Source organism: Alligator sinensis, unplaced genomic scaffold (genome assembly GCF_000455745.1).
Source record: "Alligator sinensis unplaced genomic scaffold, ASM45574v1 scaffold172_1, whole genome shotgun sequence".
NCBI lineage: Eukaryota > Metazoa > Chordata > Crocodylia > Alligatoridae > Alligator > Alligator sinensis.
The window spans coordinates 1,358,118-1,383,110 of NW_005842168.1; the positions used below are offsets into that span (position 1 = coordinate 1,358,118).

Consider the following 24,993-nt stretch of genomic DNA (forward strand, 5'->3'; position numbering starts at 1 on the left):
CTTGTGGCGCCCGCCGGCTTGTGGCATGAGCGCAGTGACGGGCTGACGCTCCTCACTGCGCACGCGCCACAAGCTGACCCTGGGCTGACTCTGCCCTTGGAGGGGGGCAGGGCAGGGAGGTGCTTAGTAGCCCCTCCCCCCCAGCAGTGCTGCAGCACCCTGGGGTGACCTGAGGTCCTTTCAAGGGGGTCGTGCAATGTCTGCACATGTGCGACGCGCCCCGAGCTTTCCAACAGGAGTCTGGGGCGCTCGATGCCTCCAGCTCCGCGGAGCTGCCTTGAGCTCTGTGCTCTGGTATCGTTCTGGAGCAAAACCCCCCCCAAAACTAAAACGTGACTTTTCCAAGGTGGGGCCACGAGCCTAACCCTGAGCCTACGAAGCTTAGCAACTACTGGACTGAATCGGAGATGGATCAACTAAAAGCAAAGCCACGCGTCATAACCCGAAAACACGTTATCTCGTTTAAAAAAGGCCCTCACGTGATCACTGCGAAATGTCACGTCAGGGAAATAAAGGACAACGCGCACGTGGGGGGTTTCGCTTCGGGCGAGGACCTCAGGGCCTTGCCGCGCGTTCGGCATCAAGCTGGGTAGCAACGAGACATGGAGTTGTTAGATACTTTCAAGCACCAAGTTCATCGTGGGGAGGCTCTTTTTATACCTGGAGAGCCATTTTTACGGTGTGACGATGACTTTGCACAGTCTATGTTTATGACGTGACTGACCGGGGAATTGCGTGATGTAAGTGACGTGTAGCGGGGCGTTACGCTAACGTTTCATGCGCACGATTTAAGAGGAAGTGCTGTTGCACACATCATTCGGCAACCTTTTTCATCTAATATTTAAGCGGAGCCCCTTCCTGCTCTCCTATGTACCAACAATATTGAAACGCACCAAAAACATTGAAAACTTGAGCCCAGCGCCTCCTTTCATTCACCAGAACACGTACTATGGGTTGGGGAGCAGAGGAGGGGTTGTTTGTTTGTTAAGAGAAAAGCCTCAATAATTTTGCATATCTGGGTCTTTTACTTCATGAAAACCCATTGTCTTTCAGTATCTAATGGCCATTATTTCATTCCAAGCATATGCAAAAACTTATTTTCATTCTGAAAATACACCAAATTTATATTCCGCATCATTAGAGTTAAGATTACAGTAGAGGAGGAATTGTTCAAATTCCAAAAAATGCTATATTCATCTAAAATACTTACCACCTTTGCCACTTAAAAATATTAATCTTCCTCCTTAAAAATACTCAAGAAGGCAGGTTTTATCCTTCTTTTAAAAATGAAGAAAATAGAGGTGGAGAGAAAGACAAACTTCTCTGGTCAGTGGAATATAGATGCAAGCATGAAAAACTTCCTTTGTCCAAAGCCCTGCCAGCTGTAGGTGGTATTGGAACTCAGAGGTTTCTTAACTACTCAAATTGGCCTATGGTTAGCTAAGCTTATATTTTTGAGACGTGGTAAATGGATTACCAATTTTAAAAAAGAAATTTAAGGGTTAATTACAAAGTCGGGAGCACTGACTTCAGTTAAAAGTTACCAGACACTTCTAGACAGACAAGGTTCTTTTGGTAAATCCGGTATCTTTTATTAGACCAACTCAAATAGTTGGAAAAATTCTTCTGAGCAAGCTTTTGGGTACAAACACCCTTCGTCAGGCTGAGGAAGCATCTCCAGATGGTCTGTGCTCTAGACACTTCTAAGGACTTTTCAGTTCCTTAAAACATTCCAGACTACACACACTGAAAGTTCCCTATTCTCAGTGTCTTTTAAGTTCAGCCATTTCCAAGAAAGAATTTTAGAGATCAAATATGTTGTTCATCTATGCTGAAAACCTTTTACACCTTTTTTTTTTGGTTAAGTTCTACCTCTTCAGTACTTTAGAACAAGGATGCGGGAGCTGGGGGTGGAAGGGTCAGGCAATCACACGGTGTTCAGAATATGCTCTTGCTGTCCTGATGAAAAAGTTGCCCAAGTTTTGCTGTAAGCATTCTAAAAATCTAAGAGTCCAATGAGTCACCTAGGATCAGACTTAAGTGTTAAATGATCTTACCTGCAACTAAAGTGAATAGGAGCTGCATTTGAACATATGATATAGAATACAAACGCTAAGTACTCTGAAAAAAAAGTCAGGGCACAGGCATCTCAAGCTGTCATCCACAATTAAAGGACATTTGATATTTCTGGCCAAACATACTAACCCATAGTTCCCCAGTAAGGTAGTGGGAGGTTCTCCATTTATAAGGGGCGCTGTGAAGATATATTCAGTAATGTTTCCTGAACATCCAGCATGGCAAAAGAATTACAGAAATATCCATGAGAAAATAAAATGTATATTCCATTTACTACGTGGAACCTATCGATGAGATCAAGACTTCTATGAATTTAAAGGGTAAAAGAGAAATACAAAATAAAGACGAGTTTATTCAAATCGAGCTGAGGCCATACACAGGCATATATCACAAAGGATAGAAGAGAAACACGAGGCATGTCACAGAATCATAGAAAATGAGAGTTGGAAGGGACCTCAGGAGGTCACATCTGGTTCAACCCCTTGCTCAAAGCAGAACCAGCCCCAACTACATCATCCCAGCCAAGGCTTTGTCTAGCCCAGTTTTGAAAACTTCCAAGGATGGAGCTTCCACCACCTATCTGGGTAACCTGTTCCAGTGTTTGACTAGCCTCCTAGTGAGAACATTCTTTCCAATATCTAACCTAAGCCTCCCTTGCTGCAACTTGAGCCCATTGCTCCTTGTTCTGTCATCTGCCCCCACTGAGAACAGTCCAGCTCCATCCTCTTTGCAGCCCCCTGCAGGGAGTTGAAGGCTGCTACTAAATCCCTCCTTGGTCTTCTCTTCTGCAGACTAAATAATCCCACTTCCCTCAGCCTGTCCTCATAAGCCATGTCCCCCAGACCCTGATCCATTTGTCTTGCACTCCACTGGACTCTCTCCAATGGGTCCACATCCTTTCTGTAGTGGGGGGTGGGGAGCAAAACTGAACACAGGACTTGAGATGTGGCCATACCAGTGAATAGAGGGGAAGAATCACTTCCCTTGATCTGCTGGCCACACTCCTACCAATGCAGCCCAGGACGCCGTTAGCCTTTTTGGCAACAAGGGCACACTGCTAGCTCATATTTAGCTTATTGTCCACTATCACCCCCAGGTCCTTTTCTGCAGAGCTGCTGCCCAGCCAGTCAGCCCCCAGCCTGGACTGGTGCATGGGATTGCTTTGTCCTAAGGGCAGGACTTTGCACTTGTCCCTGTTGAACCTCATGAGATTTCTTTTGGTCCAATCCTCCAATCTGCCTATGTCACTCCGAATCCTAGCCCTACCCTCCAGTGTATCTCCTACTCCCCTCAGCTTGGTGTTATCTGCAAACTTGCTGAGGGTGCACTCTATACCATCTTCCAGATCATTGATGAAGACATTGAACAAAACCAGCCCTAGGACCAACCTCTGGGGCACTCTACTCGATACCAGCTGCCAATTAGACATTGAACCATTGATTACTACCCTCTAAGCCCAATGCGACAGCCAGTTTTCTATCCACCTTACAGTCCATTTATCCAACCCATGCTTCCTTAGCTTTTCCTGCGAGAATGTTGTTGGAGACCGTATCAAAAGCCTTGCTAAAAATCAAGGCACACCACATCCACTGGTCTCCCTGCATCCACAGAGCCAGTCACCTTGTCATTGAAGGCAATCAGATTGGTCCGGCATGACTTGCCCTTGGTGAATCCATGCTGACTGTTCCTAATCACCTTCTTCTCCCCCAAGTGCTTAGAGGATTCCTTGAGGATCTGCTCCACGATTTTTCCAGGGACTGAGGTGTGGCTGACTGGTCTGTAGGTCCCTGGATCCTCCTTTTCCCTTTTCTTAAATATGGGCACTATGTTTGCCCTTTTTCAATCATCCGTGGCCTCTTCTGATCACCATGAGTTTTCAAAGATGATGGCCAATGGCTCTACAATCACATCAGCCAACTCCCTCAGCACCCTCAGCTGCATCCTGTTTGGCTCCATGGACTTGTATATGTCCAGCTTTTCTAAATAGTCCCGAACCTGTTATTTCGCCACTGTTGGCTGCTCACCTCCTCCCCAAACTGTGCTGCCCAGTCCAGTAGTCTGGGAGCTGACCTTGCCTGTGAAGACTGAGGCAAAAAAGGTATTGAGTACTTCAGCCTTTTCTGCATCCTCTGTCACAAAGTTGCCTCCCCCATTCAGTAAGGGACCCACACTTTCCCTGATCCTCCTCTTGCTACCAACATACTTGCAGAAACCCTTCTTGTTACCCTTCACATCCCTTGCTAGCTGCAACTCTAACTGCGCTTTGGCCTTCCTGCCTTCATCCCTGCATGCCTGAGCAATGCTCTTATATTCTTCCCTAATTATTTGTCCAAGTTTCCACTTCTTATAAACTTCCTTTTTGTGACTTAGTTTACTGAAAAGTTCCCTGCTAAGCCAAGCTGGTCTTCTACCACACTTGCTAGTCTTCCTGTGCTTCGGGACGGTTTGTTCCTGCACTCCCAGGAAGGCTTCTTTACAGTACAGCCAGGACTCCTGGACTTCTGTTCCCCTCAGTCTGGCTTCCCAGGGGATCCTGCCCGAGTTCCCTGAGAGAACCAAAGTCTGCTTTTCTGAAGTCCAGGGTCCTTACTCTGCTGCTCTCCTTTCTTCCTTTCCTCAAGATCCTAAACTCAATCCTCTCATGGTCACTGCTGCCCAATTTGCCATCCACTACTACATTCCCCACCAATTCTTCCCTATTTGTGAGCAGCAGATCTAAAAGAACATGGTCCCTGGTTGACTGCTCCAGCACCTTCACCAGGAGGTTATCCCCAATACTCTCTAAAACTTCCTAGATTGCTTGTGCACTGCTGTATTGCCCTCCCAGCAGATGTCAGGTGATTGAAGTCCCCCATGAGAACCAGGGCCTGTGATCAGGAAACTTCTGCTAGCTGTTTGAAGAAAACTTCATCCATGACTTCCCCCTGGTCTGGCGGTCTATAGCAGACCCTCACCACGGCATCACCTTTTGTTGCTCTCACCACTAACCTTAATCCAGAGACTCTCAACGGGCCTATCTCCAGCTTCATACCAGAGCTCTGGGCCATCATATGTCTCTTTTACATAAAGTGCAACTCCTCCTCCTCTTCTCCCCTGCCTGTCCTTCCTGAACACTTTGTACACATCTGTGACTGTGCTCCAGTCATGCAAGCTCCCACCACGTCTCTGTTATACCAGTTATGTCATAGCTCCATGACTGTGCAGGGACTTTCAGTTCTTCCTGCTTGTTTCCCAGGCTCCATGCATTTGTGTACAGACACCCACGGTAACTAGTTGATTGCCCTGATTTGTCAGGAAGTATGATAGCACCTCCCCTGTACCCCTCCTGCTTGCTCTTCCTCCAGAGCTCCCGCTTCCCCACTTACCTCAGGACTTTCTTAAATACCCAGTAGACTAAGTCTACCGCACATTAGCACGGAAGGCCAAAACCACACTAATGCAGAGCAGAATTAGTCTACTATGTATTAGCATCACAAAAAAGCGCATGCCAGCGCTACCGCCGATTATGCTGCATTAAGTTAGAACCTGTTATCACAGGTACGCAACTTAATGCACTGTAATTACAGCACATTAACGAACCTGTAGGCGCACCCACTATTTCTTTGCACTGCTATTTCCTAATTTCAGTGCCAAACTTAAGTAGTTCCATGTAGTTTACTAATACACCAATATCAAAACAGAAATTTGGGATGGAGAGAATAACCTTGTCAGACAAAGTATGGTTGGCTGAAACATGTTTATCGCAACGGATTTTGGCAAACTGAAGCTGTACAAGCTCTTCAAAAGAGGAACATCAATCCTCTTTCAACTATGAAATAATCATTTCAAACCACCCTCTGGAGTATTTTATTGAGAGACCACGCTGCAGGGAGTGCAAGATATGCAAAAAATAATTTTAAAACCCCTACTGTATAAGAAGTAAGATTTACAGTTGTAAAAATCTACTTGTATTAACCACTTGGTTAGTCTTCTTTTCAGCATTTAGATGTTCACAAATCCATGAAATACCACTAGATTTTCCTCTCAGATGTTTTTTTTCCCTTTAGTTTTTGCAATTTCCATTTCCTTCAGTGAAAAATATTTAAAATAAAGTTACTGTACACAGATGAAGAAACAGGCATTGTAATCTGAAAGTCAGAAAAAGTGACACATGAATATTAAAATGCTCTATGAATAAGAAAAATGGCATAAAGATGCATGCATATTTGTATCTAAATAAAGTTTTCCTAGCACTCAGTATTCTTTCAGTCACCTGGCATGAGACATTGCTTTTTGGAGAGTCGTTATTTGTTATCACCCATCTGAGCCGTACCTTATATTATGGCTGGAAAATTGTCATGCTTGTGTTTCCAAGGCTCAAATGGCCTGTATTTTACCAAATACCAAGCAAATAGGTAGTTGGCAGCTAAATGCAGTAATAATACTTCTGATTTGCAAAGGAGCAGATACTCAATGTATTTGGGTGGCTTTGGTCTTTAAAGCATCACATGCCTTTCTAGGACTGTCTCCTATATCTCCTAATCTCTAGAAAGGCACCAAGTGTTGTCTGCATTGGCAGCACTCCCGGCTACTAGGAAGCAAAAATTTACGCCATCCCATACATGGAACAGAGCCCATATGGATATTGCAGATGCTGAGCCAGACACCTGGAGAATGCATGGATCCCCCTATGCACAGAAATTGCTGCTTTGAAAGGCGGCATCTCTGGAAGTCAGAGACATGTCCAACCTATCATTATTCAAATCGGAAGGAACAAAGGTATAATTTATCATCAATTAATTTTTAAAGAGCTTTATTTGCATACTACTGTATATATTTACTGTCAAAGAAAAACCTTTAATTAGGCCCTTAGCAAGCCAGTATTTTTACGTTAAAAAAAACAAACACAACTCTGCTTAAAAACCTAATGGACAAAGTAAAATATTTTAAAAAATCTTATTCAAAATATTATTTGTTTACTGACGATTAACTTCAGAAAAGGTATATTTGTTTGTTCCCAAGTTTCTCTGCATGTTTATAGCCATACTTAATACCTGCCATTAACAGGAAAATGCTTAGCTGCTGCTCTGTGCACATGTATCATGTGTAAAGTAATTATTGTTATCTGCAAACCCTTAGCTGTAGTAACACATTCAGGAAAAATGGCTCCAGGCTGTTAGGCACAACCATTATTTTTAAATGACTACAGCAGAATGGATAATATAATTCTTACCATAATTACTGTGTCTTAGTTACTAGTGCGGTTCCATTTTGAGCAGATGCAGTAGTTGTCAGAACATCCAGCTCAGGGGCATCAAAAAAGTATGCCTGCATTATTAGGGGGAAAATGACAAAAGTTTAGAAATGAGATAGGTCTACCGTTCACACCCCACATTGTTCATTTCCACAGCATATTCTTTACGCAGATGCAATTTTAGCATTTAGGAAGACAAGTTTTCAGTTTTGTAACAAGGATTGAAAGTGGCTAATTCCAAGCTTGGCTGTGAAATGTACTTAATAATTAAGATGCATAATGACAAGAAGGTTGATGACTCGGATCTGCTTTAGAAAGAAATATATTTCATATCAGTTTGTCCAATTGCTCATTATTTTACTGTTGGAGAAGAGGGGGAAAATAATATATATATATATATGAGATGCACTACTTGGGGACGTTTGTCATGCACTGCTTTTGGAGACTCTTCCACTGACGTTCATGACAAAGCCTCTACACTTCAGCAAGAGGCAGAATTTAACCCTTCATACATCCTGAGTTTCATGGTACTGAATTCATTTACTCTGGGTTTCAACCGAGGAATTCAAAGACTCTAGAGATATTCTAAAAACCTGATTCTGGGACCTTATCTCTCCAGTTTTGTACAAAGGCAGAGTACATTTATTTCTAGCATTTAGATAGCACTAAGTTCTCTTATTTTCACATTTGAGTTGGTTCACAAAAGGATAGCCAGGTTATGTCTTTTATAAATTATAAATGAATATTTGATTAACCTTAAGAGATTCACTTATCTGACTAAGATAATTCCGCATATGATAAAAGGTTAAAGCTTTAATAAAAGGTTGCTATCATAAATACCAGGAATAATTAGGACTTATACACGAGGAATACATTTTTGCACGTATTGTTCAACATACATTCTTGGTGTAGAAACGAATCAATTCTGCAGAAGTTTCTGTGCTACGTCTGAAATAACTGCAAGTCAGAGGACCTGACATTTTGTTGAAGTACCTCCTTAAAAACGCTTTTGTTTGCTTTACCGTGAAAGATATCTGCTCAAAAACAAACACTCTCCTAACGCCCAATTTAAATGTGGTCTTGGGACTGTAGAGGGATATTTTAAATCAAAAGAGGTAAATTTTAAATCAAAGGAAAAGCAGGCATCTTAAATGCTAAGAGAGACCCCTGTCATACCAAACAGCCGACAGCCAGCAGGGCATGGAGAAGCACGATGGTCGCTATAGTAGCCAGCGCAATTCTGCGGTTATCGTCTCGAACAGCAGGCCAAAATGTCATCACTAAGACAGACCCAGAGAGGCACAGCGCAAACATCACCAGAACCCATCGCACGGCTTTCTGTGGAATAATCCACAAAATCTGGAAAAAAAAAAAAGACAGGAGGTGGAGGGAGAGGAAAAAAAACCCTGAAAAACAACTTATGAAATATTCTTTTATCACAAGATACATATAACCCATTACAGCTCCACATATTGCAGCCACCCAAGGCTGATACCAAATGCTACTCCTGCTTCACTGTAAGAAGCAGTGCCTCTGGCATCAATACACGCACATGTCTACGCTAGATCAGAGAAAGAAACCTCCAGCAGCCATGCTCGTGCTGAGGCTCACTGTGTGGAACAAGTGAAATTATAGTGCACATGAATAAATAAGGCTTAAAGCAAGAGCACTTAAAAAAAAAGTTCCACTTGCTGGGAAAGATTTTTACAACTCCCCAAGAGATGGTCTCAAATGAAGATGTGGAAAACAGTTCAGCCAGACAAACTTTTTCAGGTGCCAACGGTGCACCGCCTGTAGCAGCTACCAGAGGAAACCACCACATAGATAAACAGGAGTAACACTCCATCCAGCAGGAAAATGAGACACATCATATTTGGCAGCACATTACATAATCAAAAGGAGTTTGGATATCCATTGCTCTTTTGTCATGTCCTTGCCAACTAGCGTTTTCATAGGGAAGGTAAAACACACTACCCAAGGCAGCCCTGGAAGTTTTCCATTCACACATTTAGTAATAAAACCTTTGATATGTTCCATAAATACACCTGATGAAACGATCGTTAGGCCATACTTACTGCTGTTGGAATATAGATGAAAAGTGAATAACCATAGACACACACTATCTCCAGGAATGAGTAGGAGACTATGTTCATAACTTTGCTATTTCTCCACATAAGGAACCCCCAGAGAGCCAGAGGAACTAGCCACGCATAAGCATAGATGGTTGTTGCAGCTATGGACACTATTAAGAAGAAGAGCAGATAGATTTAACACCTTGCTTGGAATATGCATCATACTCTAACTGACTCAAATTTTTAGCTTAAAAACTGAAATGCTAAGATTAAAAACCTAGAGGCACAACTACAGACCTCTAAGGATCTATAGTCACTAACAACATTTGAATTGACATCTTTTTTTTAAACCCATCATCAACACCAAGCATGACTACATCAGAGGGGAAAAAATCCTGTTTTCCATTTCTTTGCTTTGACTATGAACGCAGTACCCTCAATTTCAGTATTTTCCATTTGTTGGGGAAATGGCAAAAGTAAAAAGAAAAACCTATTAAAATAAGAAACCATAACTAAGAACCATAAAAATTGAGAGGGAAACTCAGAAATAAGTGTAATATCTAAAATTACTTTCAACTCATTTATTGAGAGTCAATTAATCTAGTCAAATCAACTGACTAGATTTAAAATTGAAATTGTTCCTTTCAAACGAGGGCACATGGCTTATGATGAGGAGAGGCTGAGGGAACTGGATTTATTTAGTGTGCAGAAGAGAAAACTGAGGGGGGATTTGATAGCAGCCTTTAACTACCTGTAGAAGGGTTCAAAAGAAGATGGAGCTGGACTGTTCTCAGCGGTGGCAGATGACAGAAGAAGGAGCAACGGGCTCAAGTTGCAGCCAGGGAGGTTTAATTTGGATATTAGGAAAAACTCTCTCACTAGCAGGGTGGTGAAGCACTGGAACAGGTTACCTAGAGACATAGTGGAATCTCCATCCTTGGAGGTTTTTAAGACCCAGCTAGACAAAGCCTTGCCTGGGATGATCTAGTTGAGGCTGGACCTGTTTGGCGCAGGGGGTTGGACTAGATGTGACCTCCTGAGGTCTCTTCCAACCCGCATTTTCTATGAGTCTATGAATTGCCAAGCATTAAAAAAACAAACATAGAAACCACACAGTCCTTCATAAGTATTGTATTCTTTTTCATGATACAAATAGAGCCAAAGGGCAGGCAACTGGTTCCTCCTGTGTCTTTAGTAGAACAATTTGTACTGTTGCTTCCTTTCACATTATATTTTTTTGTCCTAAAGCAGGAACTGCAAAGCTCTTGGTAAGTGGGCTGAGTGTATCATCCAAGAGCCGACTCTAATTTAAGCACTGCCGCATCTTGTGTATCAACATCCTCGTGCTTAAAAATGGTGGTGTGGGTACTTGAACTAAAGCTCGTTCGACGAGCTTTAGTTCAAGCACCCCCAGCATCATTTTTAAGCATAGGGATGCTGATACACAAGACACAGGAGGCTGCAATTGCCATGCTCCAGCAGACTTGATTAATCGAGTCTGCTCCGACATGCTGGAATTCCAGTGTGTCGGAGCACCTCCATGCTCATATATAGGCGCCCTATGTGATTACTTCCTGAATGAAAGCCACCTCCTGGGAGATATAGATATATCAGTGCCCCTCCAATCTTAAGATCTATTTGTTGCGTCTCTTTGGAAGTAATAATAAAATCATAAAGGTTAGGACCCTTTTCTTTATTACTTTATTATGCATTGCAAAAACTGTGACCCTTCTACATATGGCCTTATTAGTTAAAAAATGAAAAGAAAAAGCACACTGATTTTATGATGCAAGAACAAAAATAAATGTAGAAGAATATTCAGAAGACTGACAATGACTCACAAACCTTTTCTGAACTCAGGCACGTAATGGAACGTTGGCTTGCCCAGATGGATGAAGAAATTTGAAAGATTGCCACTGATAGCAATGGCAAAAACTAACGTGGCACATATCCAAAAGGGACCTTAAACAGAAGCAAAACAACTGAATCAGAGCAGGTTCTTCTGCGCTCTTGTTAAAATTAAAGAAAGGAAGAACAAATATCAGCTTCTTAGTTGTTTCCATTATGCAAGGATTCAGAGTAAAGATTATTACTGTTGGAACATACCATAAAGATCTGGATTACTGCGGATATACAGTCTTACAAAGTTCTTCCCTGGTACTGGGAAAACGGAACCTTTTATTCTGTCTAGGACCTACAAAAAACCAGATTCAACAAGAAAAGATGAAACAAAAGGCAACTACACACACTAATCCCCAGTATCAACTGTTAAACCACTATTTCCCTTTTTGTGCCACAAGGTTATTAATATTACAGATCATAACAAACCTGATACGTGTCTACGTCAAAGAAAGTCTGGTAGTATTCAAATGTCCAGAAGGGGGCACTTTTCTTCTGTCCTGCAAGTAGCTGTAAGATAAGAGAGAATGCAATAGAAAATATTACAAGCATGCACTCTGCATGTTAGCAAGTCATTTTTAAAGTCCAGTAGATATCTTACATAGTAACTAGAATTCTCTCTCTCACTCCCTGTCTGAGGAACACTAAATATTGTGATGAGCTTTTACGGTAAGCAAAAGAATTGCTTCACAATTCGTTCCCCCAGCGTTTAAGAATTCTTAGCTGGAGACCTTTGCTTTGGGAGTGTTTATTCCAAAATACGGCATTCTCTTTTCAACTGGATTAGGATTCCTAGCTTCATTTTTCTTAGATTTAGAAATAGTGAAACCTACAACAATTTAGTATTATCCAATTAGTGTCCCCAAATGTAATAAACGCACCACTAAATGTACTAGAACATACAAGTCTTGGAGTCTTACGTTACACCAGGGGTGCTCAACCCCTGGAGCCATGTAAGTGGTCTGGAAATTTGGCAGAGGGGGAGTGTTTGCAACAACCCCTGCTTCTGCCTCTGCCCCCACCACTCAAATTTCCAAGCTCCACATGACTGTATCCGGCCCCGGCCATGCCATTTCCATGTGATTGGAGTGGGCCCTGGCTGTGCCAGCACCACGCACCAGATCAGGCCCACAGCCTAAATCTGACCTCGCTCATCCAGCTCAAGGGCTGAAAAGGTTGGGCACCACTCTGACTTTCCTCCAGTATGTAAATGTGTGTTCACTGAGAGATGAAACTAAAAAGAATGCTTCCCTGCTCCTTAGCCCCTGCTGTATTTCATGTGGTGCACATGTCGGTATGCACATGTCGATGGGTACATTAGAAGCATGTTATTGTTACCTCAGTTTTGTCCGAGTCATCAGTCCCCAATAACTCATCGTCTTCCTCTCTCCCAGTATCCTGCAGAAGACCGTGCTGTGTTTTGGGGTTTTCACTAGGCTCATCAACGCTTATTGTGGTGGCATCTGGGTTGACCGCCAGCAAATTAGCGGCATCGTCAAATTCTGCAAACAAGCATGTTATAGCAAAGGTTATTTTCAAGTGTAGAAGTTGTTGGGATTTTTAACCCGTTATTCCAAAAGCCCAGTTCTATGACTGTTATGGATTCCAAGGATACAGGATTTCTTACCACTTCGATAACGCCCAGTGGGCCTGAATGGACTAAGCAGAAAGTCCCTTCAGTTAATAAAATACTGTGCCTTCTTCCCAGCTAGGACTTCTCTTGGGCTAGGTAAACATCAGAGTCCTAAAGCTCGTACATCCAGCCATCAGTGTCCCAGGCAGACCTTTAGCAAGGCTAAGCACACGTATGAAAATCTGGCTGTGCAGAGCCAACTGTCCAACTAGACAGTAAGGATCAATCAGTAAAGATTAGCTTCTGACTGCATCCCGTGTGTTGAACACAGGTAAGAATTCACCAATTAACAACATTACTTGCAGGAGCAGGCTTAAGTTTATATTCCCAAGGATCCAAGGCAGAAACAACAAACACTTCAAAGGCTTTAAAAAGGTATCACTGAGGTTAATTCAGTCTCCCTTTACTGGCCCACACCCCTGACATTTCCAAATGCGGAGAGAGGTAGTTAGCAGAGTTAGTCTGAAGTCGGTCAGAAGGCAGGGTAAAGAGGCACCTTTACAGACTAATAAATCAGATATATATATATACAACAGGAGCTTTTGCGAACCCGAGCGCACTTTCATCCGATGCTGTGAAAAGACTGCACAGAGCAGAGCATAAATGCCTTCTGATAGTCTACCTTGAAACTTTAAGTCATCTACAGCCGCCATTCATTCACGAGGCTCTGCCGCCAGCATCCAGAACTTTGCAATATCTGAAAGAGCAGATCAGCCAAAAGTAATCACCTGAAATGAAGAAAATAAGCAACAGCCAACGTTAAAAGAAGGTGACCTCAGCCTCCTATACAGCAGGACCTGCCCTCTGCATTGAGTGTGTCCCGCCTTCCTCACTGGGTCCATCCCCTGGCTGGCATATGAAGGCTTGTCTGGAGCCCCAAAAAAAGCACAACCCTTGCAGCAGTTTCACCCTCAAACACAGCGATATGAGCCTGGAGTTGGTGGCAATTAAGATCCCATGCCGGAGAAAGCCGGTTGAACCTGAACAGAGACATAAACCTGGAGTGCGGAGCTGGTGCAATTAAAGAGAAGGCAGAGTAGATTTGTACCCTGCAGACTAACTAAGGTAGGCATCTAGGTATAGATAGAGATGATCCCGATATAGGCTCAGATGGTGCAGATACAAATATAGATGATAAAGATATAGGTGATACAGATGTGGATGATATAGATGACAGATATAGATGGTGCCGGCAGAAATATAGATACAGGTGATGTGTAGATGATGCAACTACATAGATGATACACATACAGATGATGCGGACACATATACAGATGATGCAGATGCAGCTATAGGTGATATGGATATAGATATAGGCGATACAGATACACGTGATGCTGATTTAGGTGATACAGATGCAGATATGGCTATAGGCGATATGGATATAGATATAGGTGATACAGATATGGATATAAGTGATATGGATATAGATATAGGTGATACAGAATTGGCTATAGGTGATATAGATATGGACACAGACACAGATTCTACGGATATAGGTGATGCAGATACCCATAGATATAGATACAGACGATGCATATATGGGTGATACAGATCTGGGTACTGATATAGGTGATATCGAGGCCGATGTGGATACAGGCGATACACATACAAATATAGATAGAGATGCTACAGAGGTGGCTCCAGGTGGTACAGAAGACACGGGTACGGAAGCAGGCGGTCTGGGTGCAGGTGTAGGCGACACGGCTCCCGGCGACGTACAGACACGGGTGGGCTGGGCTCGCGCAGGCACAGGCCCGGCGGGACGGACCCGGTCACACGGGCGCGGCGCCGCGCGCAGACGCAGACAGGACCCGGCTCCAGCAGCACCCGGGCGGGCTGCAGCCCCTCCCCCGCAGGGCAGCGAGGGGCAGCGACAGCGGGTCTGCGCCCGTTAAAGCGACACACACCGCTGGGCAGCGCCAGCCAATCAGGAGCGCAGCTCTCTGCGTCGCCCCCTCCCCTCTAGGCCCCCACAGAGGCCCGGAACGCCTTCTGGTAGCGCCAGCCAATCAGAGGTGTCGATGTATTCTTTTCTCTTCCGCTTCGTCCCATGCTCTTAAAGGGGCAGGTGCCTCCGGAGAGCGGCCGCTGGGGGCCGGCCTGGCGCTCCCTGTTAAAGGGACAGGACGCCCCTAAAAGATCTTAAAGAGACAGGACGCCCCTGGGCTCTTGCAGGAATAGGACGCCTTGCTTAGCTGGAGGCTGGGGGAGGGGCTAAGGCTCAGCACTGGCCCTGGGGAGCGGAGCAGAGGGGTGCAGCACTCAGCCCTGATCACTGGGAAGACGAAGGGGAGTTAGGGACTCAGATGGGAACTCGTCTTTTTTGCCTTTGAACCAGTGACTCTCAACCAGGAGCCGCAGCCCCCTAAGAGCCTGTCTGGGGTGCCCCAGGGTGCTGCGCAGGGCGGGCACTGCTGGTGTGCATACACCCCTCGCAGGACAAAGCTGAGCTTTCCAGGAGGAATCTACGGTGCTAGAAATGCGCTGCCCTGCTCTGCGCTGTCTGGGTTCTTCGCAACAGAAAAAAACCACACTTTATTATTTTTCTGTTGTCAAAAAAACCGAGCGAAAACAAAGAACTGGCATTTTCCAAAGGGAGCTACGAGACTAATGAAGGGGGCCTTGAATCTAAAAGAGGTGGAGAACCACTGATTTCAACCCTCTCTTAAAAGACATCTTCTGCCTCGTTGCCCAAGGATAGAAACTGCCACGTAGGCCCCAAAACAAGTCTTTTAAGAGTGTTTTAGGGATGAAAGCTAGGGACAGACATTCAAAAAGCCCGAGCTTGGATTCAACCTTTGTAGGTTAGTCTAACCCGCCTAGACTGAACCGATTTGCAAGTGAGCAGACATTCATTTTTGCTTCTGGATATGCAAGCACGTGCTTGCAGTGGCTCAGGTCAAAAGTGGGGGGCACTAGAGCAGCCCTCCCTTCCCTTCCATGAGGAAAGCTGAGCTGGGGTGGTGGGGAGCAGGGCCTTTCCCAGCTGGCTGTGGCTCCGTGACAGCCCAGCCTGGCACACGGGTGGCAGCTGGCTGGGCTGCGGTGCGGACATGACACCGCTGCAGCTGTGGGCAGGCACTTTGGCAGCAGGACTCACCATGTGGGACGTGTTAATCATGTCTGTGGCTGGCCGGGCCAGCTTGGAGGCGCTGGCAGGCCCGGAGCCCAGCAACCGCCCACCCCGGGGGCTTGCGTGTCTGCAGCTGCCACCGCTGAGCCCCCTGCATGGTGTGGACAAGCACAGCTCCTGTGGCCCCAGGCTGAGCTGTAGCCAGCTGGGAGGGGCCCTGCCTGGGCTGGCTCCTTCGCGCCCACCATCAGCAGCACTCATGGGCCGGCCCAGCTCAGCCCCCCAGCCCCAGTCTCAGCCGCAGGTGAGGCAGGGAGATGGTGGGACCATGTCAGCCAACTGCTCCTAGGAACACCCCCACCCCCCTGCCACTGTAGCAGCGAAGGGGGGTTACCCTGCCGCAGCCAGGTGGACCCTGGCTGTGGTCCCCAGGGGGAGAGAGGAGGGAGGAGGGGAATAAACCCCCTCCCTACCTCGTTAGCCTTAGGGGGGTACACCAGGCCGGCGTCTGGCCAACGCCTGCCCCTGCTCCGGCTGGAAACCAGAGGGGTGGGGTTAGCCCTGTTCTCTAGAGACAGCCCAGCCCAGGGCTGAAAAGCATGCTGGGATGCTGGAGGACTGTGGTTTAACTTGAACCAGGAAGGGGTCTGGGACAGAAGTTCCATAAACTGGTTTGACCCAAATCAGTTAAATCTGATACTACATTCAGCCAGGTGTATTTTAAACCTGTTTTGGCCATTTTGAAACTGGTTTATGGGCACTGAACTTATGTTCTGTTACAGTTTTAAATTAGTTTGTGATCAACTAGTTCCAGATTATTAAACCAGATTATGTGCAACTCTGTCCTTAGCCTAAAAGTCTATCAGGACTTTTCTTTCATCTCTAAAGCTAGATGGTCAGGAAACATCAGTAAGGGTGGGTGAGGGCAGAAGGAATGTTTTTTGGCCGGCTGAGTCCAAAAAAATGCCAAAGCTCCATATCTCATGGTATCTGCTGAGCACACACAGCCTTGACTGATTAATTAATACTGTACAGTGCTTTGAAAAAGGTAAAATGCTGCACAAAATGCCAGTCCTGAAAAACATAGTCTCATATCTGAAGCAGAAGTCAGTTTAAGTGGGGCTTCTCCTATGATCAAAGATTAGCGTGCTCATATTTGCAAGATTGGGCCCAAAATTGCTATGAGCTTTATTGTTCCAGACAGGCATCCAGGTTGTAGCCAGTTCTCTCATGTGTAATGCACACAACTCACCAGGAATAAGCCCTACTTGTGGATTAATGCAATTATCAGCCATAAAACATCCTTGCTTCATTCAGATTTTGGCTGGTAGACAGAAGACCCAAAGTAGTGATCAATATTCTGTTCTTACTAATACCACTCCGTGCATTGGTGTCAGGGGGCACATTAGGGACGTAAAGATTAACCAAATTCTGCCCTATTATGTAAATGACTTTCCTATCCCTCTCCCCTTAGCCTCATGTCCCCTCCTCCTTTACCTTTGCTCAGATTCTCTTACTGTATTTTGAAGCAGTCAGAATAGCTCTGCGAAGATGTTCCGAATGAGGGTATTTCTACAAAAAGTCTGGATCCTTTTGTACATGTGCCTGTGCACTGCTATTGGTAAAATACTGATGATATTGTTCCCAGAAGCTGTGAAAAGATACATTCTAAAACTGGGGCAGAAGAGCAGCATAGTCAGGAATTCAAAGTTCAGCTATGAGAACTGGGGTCCGACTTTCTTTAGCTTCAAATATTTGCTCTTTGTGTTGAAAGTGAAGTGGAAAAGGCTGGAGGATGAAGCATTTGAGGGACATGCGGCTCCCAACACCCCGGTAGTGGACCTGGAAGGTAAAGCTCATCACATCTTGGATTTCATGCAAGGTGAGTGCATTCAGACGCGCAAGTTGCCCCCCATGGAAAAGAAGGGAAAGGTAAAGAAGGTAAATGAAATAGAGGGTATAGTCAAACTGCCTAAAATAAGCTAAGGAGCTGGGAATTGGGGTGATCTGAGGGTTCACTTACAAATAATGTGCGTGTCAGTTTAGATTATCTATCTGTAGTGATTTGTTCGGTAGAAAAGATTGGTCACATTCATGCCGTGTACACAGAGTGACAGCTTTAGAAAGCAATCTGTGTGTCTGTCTTTTATACTACACTATTATTCTTCTGTAAAGCATCTAGCTATTAAACTTGTGACCTTCTGCCATGGCTTTCTGTATGGGGAAATACCTCTCGTCATGGTGAAAGCAGCAGAAAATGTAACCAAAACCTCCCCAGGTACCTCTCCGCTGCTTACCAGCTACATTCATTCCCCTCCTTGTGCAGCCTGTCTCTCACCCACTGACTCCTCAATTTACATCTTCACTGACTGCCTTTCTTGCATGCATCCCAGCCTCTGGCTTCTTTACTATTCACTCCATCCAGGAAGAGCACACACCAGCTGCGGATGCTTCCTCAGCCTCACAATGGGTATTTATACCCAAAAGCTTGTAAAGAAAGTTTTTTCAACTATTTGAGTTGGTCTAATAAAAAATATCAGATTTACCCAAAGAACCTTATGTGCCTATGTCCTTAGACCAACACGGCTACAACTATATACGCCTGTAACCAGAACCAGGCATTTTACAACTTCTGTATATTGTTAGGCAAAGTGAGCAATGTTCTGACACCAAGATTACTAACCAAACTAAAGTCCAGAATGTTCTTATAGGTCCCAGCTCCCAAATGGCCAGAAGTTTTATTCAGAGGTAAAAAATGGTTTGTACTTTGTTTGGTTTGTACTTTGATCTCTATAGAACACATTATCAATCATTAAGCTGTACTCTCCAGTCTCCATAATGTTATTCAGAACTTAAAAAAAAAAGTCAAGGAAAATTTCCAAATGGACATAGCGTGGTTTGCATACCAGATCAGCATGCATGATATTTATTGGGAGCTGCATCCAAAGCTAGATGTTTGGAATGGAATTATTATTTTCGGATTAAGCATTACAGGTAGGAATATCTTGAACAAATTCGGGAGCGTTGGCTGAAAGACATGTTTTTAAGTCCTTGAAAGCCCTCCGGTCGAGGCCCTGCAAACATTTATGTGGAGGCTTATAGCAAAGTATCTGCATGCTTATGCAAACAGGATGTTAAACCTGAAGCAATGTTTATTTGTGTGGCTTGCACAGCACCTGTTTAATGAATAATACTAATGAATAACCACAGTTCTGTCTGAGCGTTCCCAAACCATACTGAAATCATGAACACCTAGAATGTATTACCAAACATATCACCAAGTTTTTCAAACTGCATACCAATAGTATGGGTCCTACATCTGAATATAGACCACTAAATACAAAGGTCAGATTTTCAGAAATTCTGAGGTCTGCATCTTCCACTTAAATCAGCTAGAGTTGTGGGTACTCAAAATTTATGACAATCAACAAGATCCCTAAAAATAGGTTTGCAAACCTCATTTCAGGTATTGGACGTAAAAAATGTGGTCCTTTGTGCTTTTTTCACTTTGAAAAATATTCTGCATGAAGAACATTCAGGATAGTATGGGGTTGTTTTTTTTTTAATTCTTCATACTAATGTGTTGTACAGTAGCAGCCAGAAATTTAGCAGACTGCAGACCAGTAGCACTAGATACTGAACATACAATCTTGAAACAGTGACTTGGCCCCAGATGTTTACAGTGCAAGGTTTCGATCCTACAATGAACTTGGTGTGGACACACACCTATGCCATAATGACTTCAGTGGAACTTTGTGTGGGTATGGGGTCCCTTTATTGGAGGACTGGATTTTAAATGCCTAACAATATACTTCATGTCTGTCTTAGGCAACAGACCTTTAGTCCTGAATTTTGGAAGCTGCACCTGACCTTCATTTCTGTGGAAATTTGACGAGTTCAACAAGCTTGTCGAAGATTTCAACCCTGTAGCAGATTTCCTTTTAATCTACATTGAAGAAGCTCATGCAACAGGTACAGTACAGAGAGCAACTTAAAACAATACAAAAAACATACAACTTAAAAGTTATCCCCTTTTCCAAGTACTACAACTGACCCGATGTTACATGGGCTAATGAGTCCCTCTGTGATTATAGCTGATACTTATAAAATTAGAATTTCAAGTCAAATCAGTTGCCATCTTTCATTGTAAACCTACTAGCGGTATATAAAAATGTATGAAACTATAATGTTTTTCAGTATGACACTGTAACTCATAAGGGGTGGCTTCCAGTGAATGCAAGAGCAATGCCCCATGGTCACCCTAAGGATGTATATCAAACAGGAGCAGCAGAGCAATCATAAAAATGAACTTAGTATGTTTCCATCTAACAACCTGGCAGCATTTTGCAAAGACGAGTATTACCATCATCCCTACATTCCAGATGAGGAAAAAGGCGTTTATAAATTAAGGTCCGTGTTTTTAGAAGTCTCTGCTAATCATTCTGCTTAACATAGCATCCCGATTGTCCTGACTTTAAAAAGTTCTCAGGATTCAAAGGACCCATTGATTGAAACAAAAACTGTAAGCACTCATATTGCTTTGATTATCAGATTGTAGGCATCTCAAATCAAGCGTACAAAAACTGAAGGATCCAAAATTGTGTGGACACTGGTGGAAAAAATAGGGCTAAATAACACTTTATAGTTTCATAGTTTGTAGGGTTGGAAGGGACCTTGACAGATCATCAAGTCCGATCCCCTGCCATGGCAGCAAAGAGTACTGGGATCAAACAACCCCAGCAAGGTGTTCATTTAGCCTCCTCTTAAAGACCCCCAGGGTAGGTAGGAGCCAGCACCACTTCTCTTGGAAGTTGGTTCCAGATCCTAGCCACCCTGACAGTGAAGTAGCACCTCCTGATGTCTAGCCTGAATCTACCCTCTGCCAGCTTGTGACTGTTATTTCTTGTCACTCCTGGGAGCGCTCAGGGGAACAGGGACTCTCCCAATGCCTGCTGGTCCCCCCTGACTAGTTTGTAAACGGCCACTAGATCCCCCTCAGCCTTCTCTTGTGGAGGCTGAACAGGTTCAGGTTCCGTAGCCTCTCCTCGTAGGGCCTGCCCTGCTGCCCCCTGATCATGCGAGTGGCCCTCCTCTGGACCCTCTCCATCTTGTCCACATCCCTCCTGAAGTGCAGCGCCCAGAACTGGACACAGTACTCCAACTGCAGCCTGAGCAGTGTCACATAGAGGGGGAGGATCACCTCCTTGGACCTGCTTGAGATGCATCTGTGGATGCATGACAAGGTACGGTTGGCCTTCCTGACCGCGTCCCCACACTGCTGGCCCATATTCATTTTGGCATCAATAATGACTCCAAGATCCTTTTCTGCCTCTGCACTGACGAGAAGGGAGTTCCCCAGCCCGTAGGTATGCTGCTGGTTCTTCCTCCCCAGGTGCAGCACCTTGCACTTGTCAGTGTTGAAACCCATCCTGTTCTCATCCGCCCACCCCTGTACCTGTCTAGGTCTGCTTGCAGCCTAGAGAGAGTTTTACATAGAAAGCTAGTGGCATAGCTGGTTTGCCTCTTATTGTAAGCTTCCTTGAGCCTTTGTTAGTGTGTAAATGTAATAAATAAAGAAATACATAAGTAAATAAAATTAAGATTCCAAACTTTTGTGCCTTTACCTTCTGGAACAGAATGCCCAACCTCTGTCACAGGTGCCACAAGTGGCATGGGCACCCTCTGTATGGCATGCGGCAGATCAGGGAGGGGACTGCCAGCATGGTGGCAGATAGGGCAGGGAGCTGAAAGAAGAGCAATAGATTGGTCTGAGGAAGGGGATCAGAGTGGCACCAGGGAAGGTTGTGGGGCTAATTTGTGGCACACCTGCCAAAAAGGTTGGTCCCCACCGTCTGGAACATGGACTTAAGTTTAGTGGAGGGTAGCCTTGGTGGCAGGGGACTTTTGCCATGCTCAGGAACATTTGTCCCGATTTGACTGAGTCACAAGGCTTTATATAGAGTCACGGTGACACAGGAGCAAGACAGACTTAGATTTTAGCAGTTAAAATTCCACAAAGATCCTATGTGCACTGGGCATAATCCAGCCCAGGGACAGCTGAACTTTCTCTGCAACTCCAGCTCTGGGCTGCTGTCAATAATGTATCATATGTATCATTATGTTAACTCTATCATAATGCATGCACACGAGGGCACTGAATCAATGCTGCGTGAGCAATTTAATGATGGCATTTCCTCACTTGTAAGTATGTTGCTTTGCAATCTAATACTATTCTTTTGATGGAATACGTTTTGCTTATAATGCTAGTTCTATTTTACACACACGTAACAGATGAAAAATCCCCATTTATTTGCCTTTTTTGTTTTAGACGGATGGGCTTTTAAAAATAATATTGTTATTAAAAATCACCAAAACCTTGAAGATCGAAAAATGGCTGCACTGTTTCTTCTGAAAAAGAACCCCTTATGCCCAGTTGTTGTGGATACTATGGAAAACCTCAGCAGCTCAAAGTATGCTGCTCTCCCAGAAAGACTTTACCTGCTTCAAGGAAGAAAGGTTGTTTATAAGGTAATGAACTTTGAGCATGTTATACTGAGGTTTTAATTTCTAAAATGCCCAGTGGCATATTTTATAATTAGAAGAATAATAGTTTTCATTATGTCCCATTTCTTCTTTAAGCACCTTATTCACAGAAAATGATTAGCAACACACAAAATTGGCATGCTGTATATTTTTTATAGAGCGTTTTGTTTCTGCCTAAAGATTTACTCTAGATGTTTTTAAAGCCTGTTGAGCACAGGATTGAGAGCAAGCAAAACTCTCCATTCCAATTCCATCTCTATTCTTACCTACGCATCTCTGAATTATATAGCATCTAAAATGCAAGTCTGCCCTGTCTTCTGCCCGACTTTTCCAATATGACTATTTCTCTCTGTCCTTACCTTGTTGGTTGGCCCTAATCTCTGTGTAACAGTTTACCCAGCAGTAAAAGGAGCACTCTGAGGGTGTCATGAACCCTTTTATTGTATTTCAAGATATTTAGTGTCTATTATTATCATCTGGTAACTGGAGACTATTCCTGTTCAAGTTCTGTTTAATTTAAATTATCTTTAAAGGGGTTAAGGATATACATTCTATCTTTCTAGTCTCAGTATACAACTTTGAAAGGATAAGCTTAAAACTTCATTTACTATCTAAGAGACAGTCTCTTAAGTTTGTATCCAAGATTGTAGGTCACATTTCCTGTTGTGGTGTTTCTGCTTGGTGCAGCAGAAAGGGTGACCATCAAGCAGCCACTTATGACTCTCCAATTACCTACTCAGCTCTGACTATGAAGTTGCCAACTCTGAACTCAGTAGGGTATCAGCATCCTTGCAGTAGATCTGAGGGATACTTTATGTTTCTATTTACTTTACAGGGTGGAGCAGGACCTTGGAATTATCACCCACAGGAAATACGGGCAATCCTGGAAAAACTCAAATAGGCGACCAAAACAGAGGTCACAAGAGTGAAGTGGTTCACTGAACAGCTTGTTATTGGTTAATTTAAAAAAAATGTATGTGGAGTGGTTTACTTAAAACAGTACAGAAATTAGAAATTAAAATGAAAGCATAAACCTACCTAGAAACACAAGAAAATGAGAACTTGGTTAATCAGATATTGAATTACACCTTAGCTATTTGATTTTTTGATTAACTAGGATGGCACAGAAATAAAATCCTAATCTCACCAAAATCAATGGACTGGCTTTCACTGGACTAGACCTTAAAGCCACATCTACACTGCGTCAGGATAGCAACCTGGGAATGCCATATGGATGGACACCACATGCATTGTGTATACCAGGGGTAACTAACCTGGACCACAAGTGGTCCAGGAAGCCTCTGTGTGTGACACAGCAGATTGGGAACGGGACACGAAGCACAGCTGCAGAAAGGGCAGGAAACAGAAAACAGAAGTATATCAGGCAGGGAACAGAAAATAGAGCAGCAGATTAGACAGGGAGCAGAGTAGGGAGCAGTGCAACAGATTAGGCACAGGAAGGGGATCAGAGTGGCACTTGGGGAGAGGGAAGGGCTAATTTGTGGCACGCCTGCCAAAAAGGCTGGCCTCCACTGCTGTATACTAACTTCCATTTTCAAAGGTGGCACATTGCCAAGTGAAGAAAGAACATGTAATTTTCATCAAGCAGTTTATACTGTTAAGTGATAAGGCCATTTGTACAATGGTGCTCAACCTATAAACTGTATTTATGGTAGTGTGCGACTTAAACACATGTCATTACTGCAATCTATATTACTCTTTTAGAATATTGTCTATAATGTGATGTACATGGTATATGCACTGATGAATATTAGGAACCCTTATAGCTACATTGCTCTGTACATTTTTTAAGAACTTTAATGAAGGAATAACTACAGGATATTATTAATTTCAATAGGATTTACACACAACTACAACCATACAAAGTATATTGAACATGTAAGGGGCAAATACTAAGGTATTCTGGTACCCATATGTTAAGATAAATATTCATCATCACAGCAATGACCCAATGTGTTATAACTAGATAGTGACATACTCTGTGAAACTGGAAACAATAAAATAAATGGTACTTGAAAGTTGTACAAAATAACTGGCAGGAAAGGGGCAGTAATGCATTAACATGGAAAATGCTTGCATACATACTGATCTTCATTTAAACAATATTTTTATTTATATGCAGTTTTTTCTTAATGTTCATTTAAGGTAAATATTAAATAGGTAAAATTTACCAGAAGGTTCATGAATGAAACAATTTGTATTAATGTATGTCAGCCTTGGTTCTATTAATATTTGTTTATGATAGTCACAGCATAAAGCACAGGCAGCTATGACTTGATCTGAGAAAAATATTTATAGAGCCAATGCATTGAACAGAATGATTAAAATATAACAAACCATCTTATGTGGCTTCAGCTTCCTTTTTCCCTCCTTTTATTTAAATGCATCAGTAAGAAGTTACATTCAACCTCATTTCTTACATAAGATTTTTGAGCTGAGC

The 24,993-nt window shown here is 43.6% G+C and overlaps 2 protein-coding genes across 4 annotated transcripts; one reads left to right on the forward strand and one right to left on the reverse strand.

Moving 5' to 3' along the window:
• Window positions 1-5,793: 5,793 nt before the first annotated feature.
• YIPF1 (Yip1 domain family member 1) lies at window positions 5,794-14,893 on the reverse strand. 3 transcript variants are annotated; one of them, XM_006025801.3, is made up of 10 exons: window positions 14,526-14,893; window positions 13,536-13,610; window positions 12,619-12,782; window positions 11,710-11,790; window positions 11,488-11,575; window positions 11,227-11,343; window positions 9,385-9,551; window positions 8,486-8,668; window positions 7,289-7,383; window positions 5,794-6,203 (listed from the first exon to the last, which is right to left on the reverse strand). In XM_006025801.3, exons 2-9 carry the CDS (start codon window positions 13,564-13,566, stop codon window positions 7,294-7,296), a joined length of 921 nt encoding a protein of 306 aa, XP_006025863.1. In that variant the 5' UTR covers window positions 13,567-13,610; window positions 14,526-14,893; the 3' UTR covers window positions 5,794-6,203; window positions 7,289-7,293. The 3 variants fall into 3 exon arrangements, with proteins under 3 accessions (XP_006025863.1, XP_014376401.1, XP_014376400.1); XM_014520915.2 differs by having other exon boundaries at window positions 5,794-6,141; window positions 13,536-13,641; XM_014520914.2 differs by having other exon boundaries at window positions 13,536-13,641; window positions 14,526-14,892.
• A 2,506-nt stretch (window positions 14,894-17,399) lies between these two features.
• DIO1 (iodothyronine deiodinase 1) lies at window positions 17,400-24,909 on the forward strand. The gene is made up of 4 exons (XM_006025803.3): window positions 17,400-17,871; window positions 19,818-19,961; window positions 22,318-22,517; window positions 23,368-24,909. Exons 1-4 carry the CDS (start codon window positions 17,541-17,543, stop codon window positions 23,431-23,433), a joined length of 741 nt encoding a protein of 246 aa, XP_006025865.2. The 5' UTR covers window positions 17,400-17,540; the 3' UTR covers window positions 23,434-24,909.
• The last annotated feature ends 84 nt before the right edge of the window (window positions 24,910-24,993 follow it).

Coding starts and splice junctions, on each gene's coding strand:
- YIPF1 (XM_006025801.3), bottom strand. CDS start 13,566: ATGGCGGCTGTAGATGACTTAAAGTTTCAAG. Junction 11,576..11,709: donor TTGACGTAGACACGTATCAG/GTTTGTTATGAT, acceptor GGTTTTTTGTAG/GTCCTAGACAGAATAAAAGG. Junction 7,384..8,485: donor TGCTGGCTGTCGGCTGTTTG/GTATGACAGGGG, acceptor CTAATAATGCAG/GCATACTTTTTTGATGCCCC.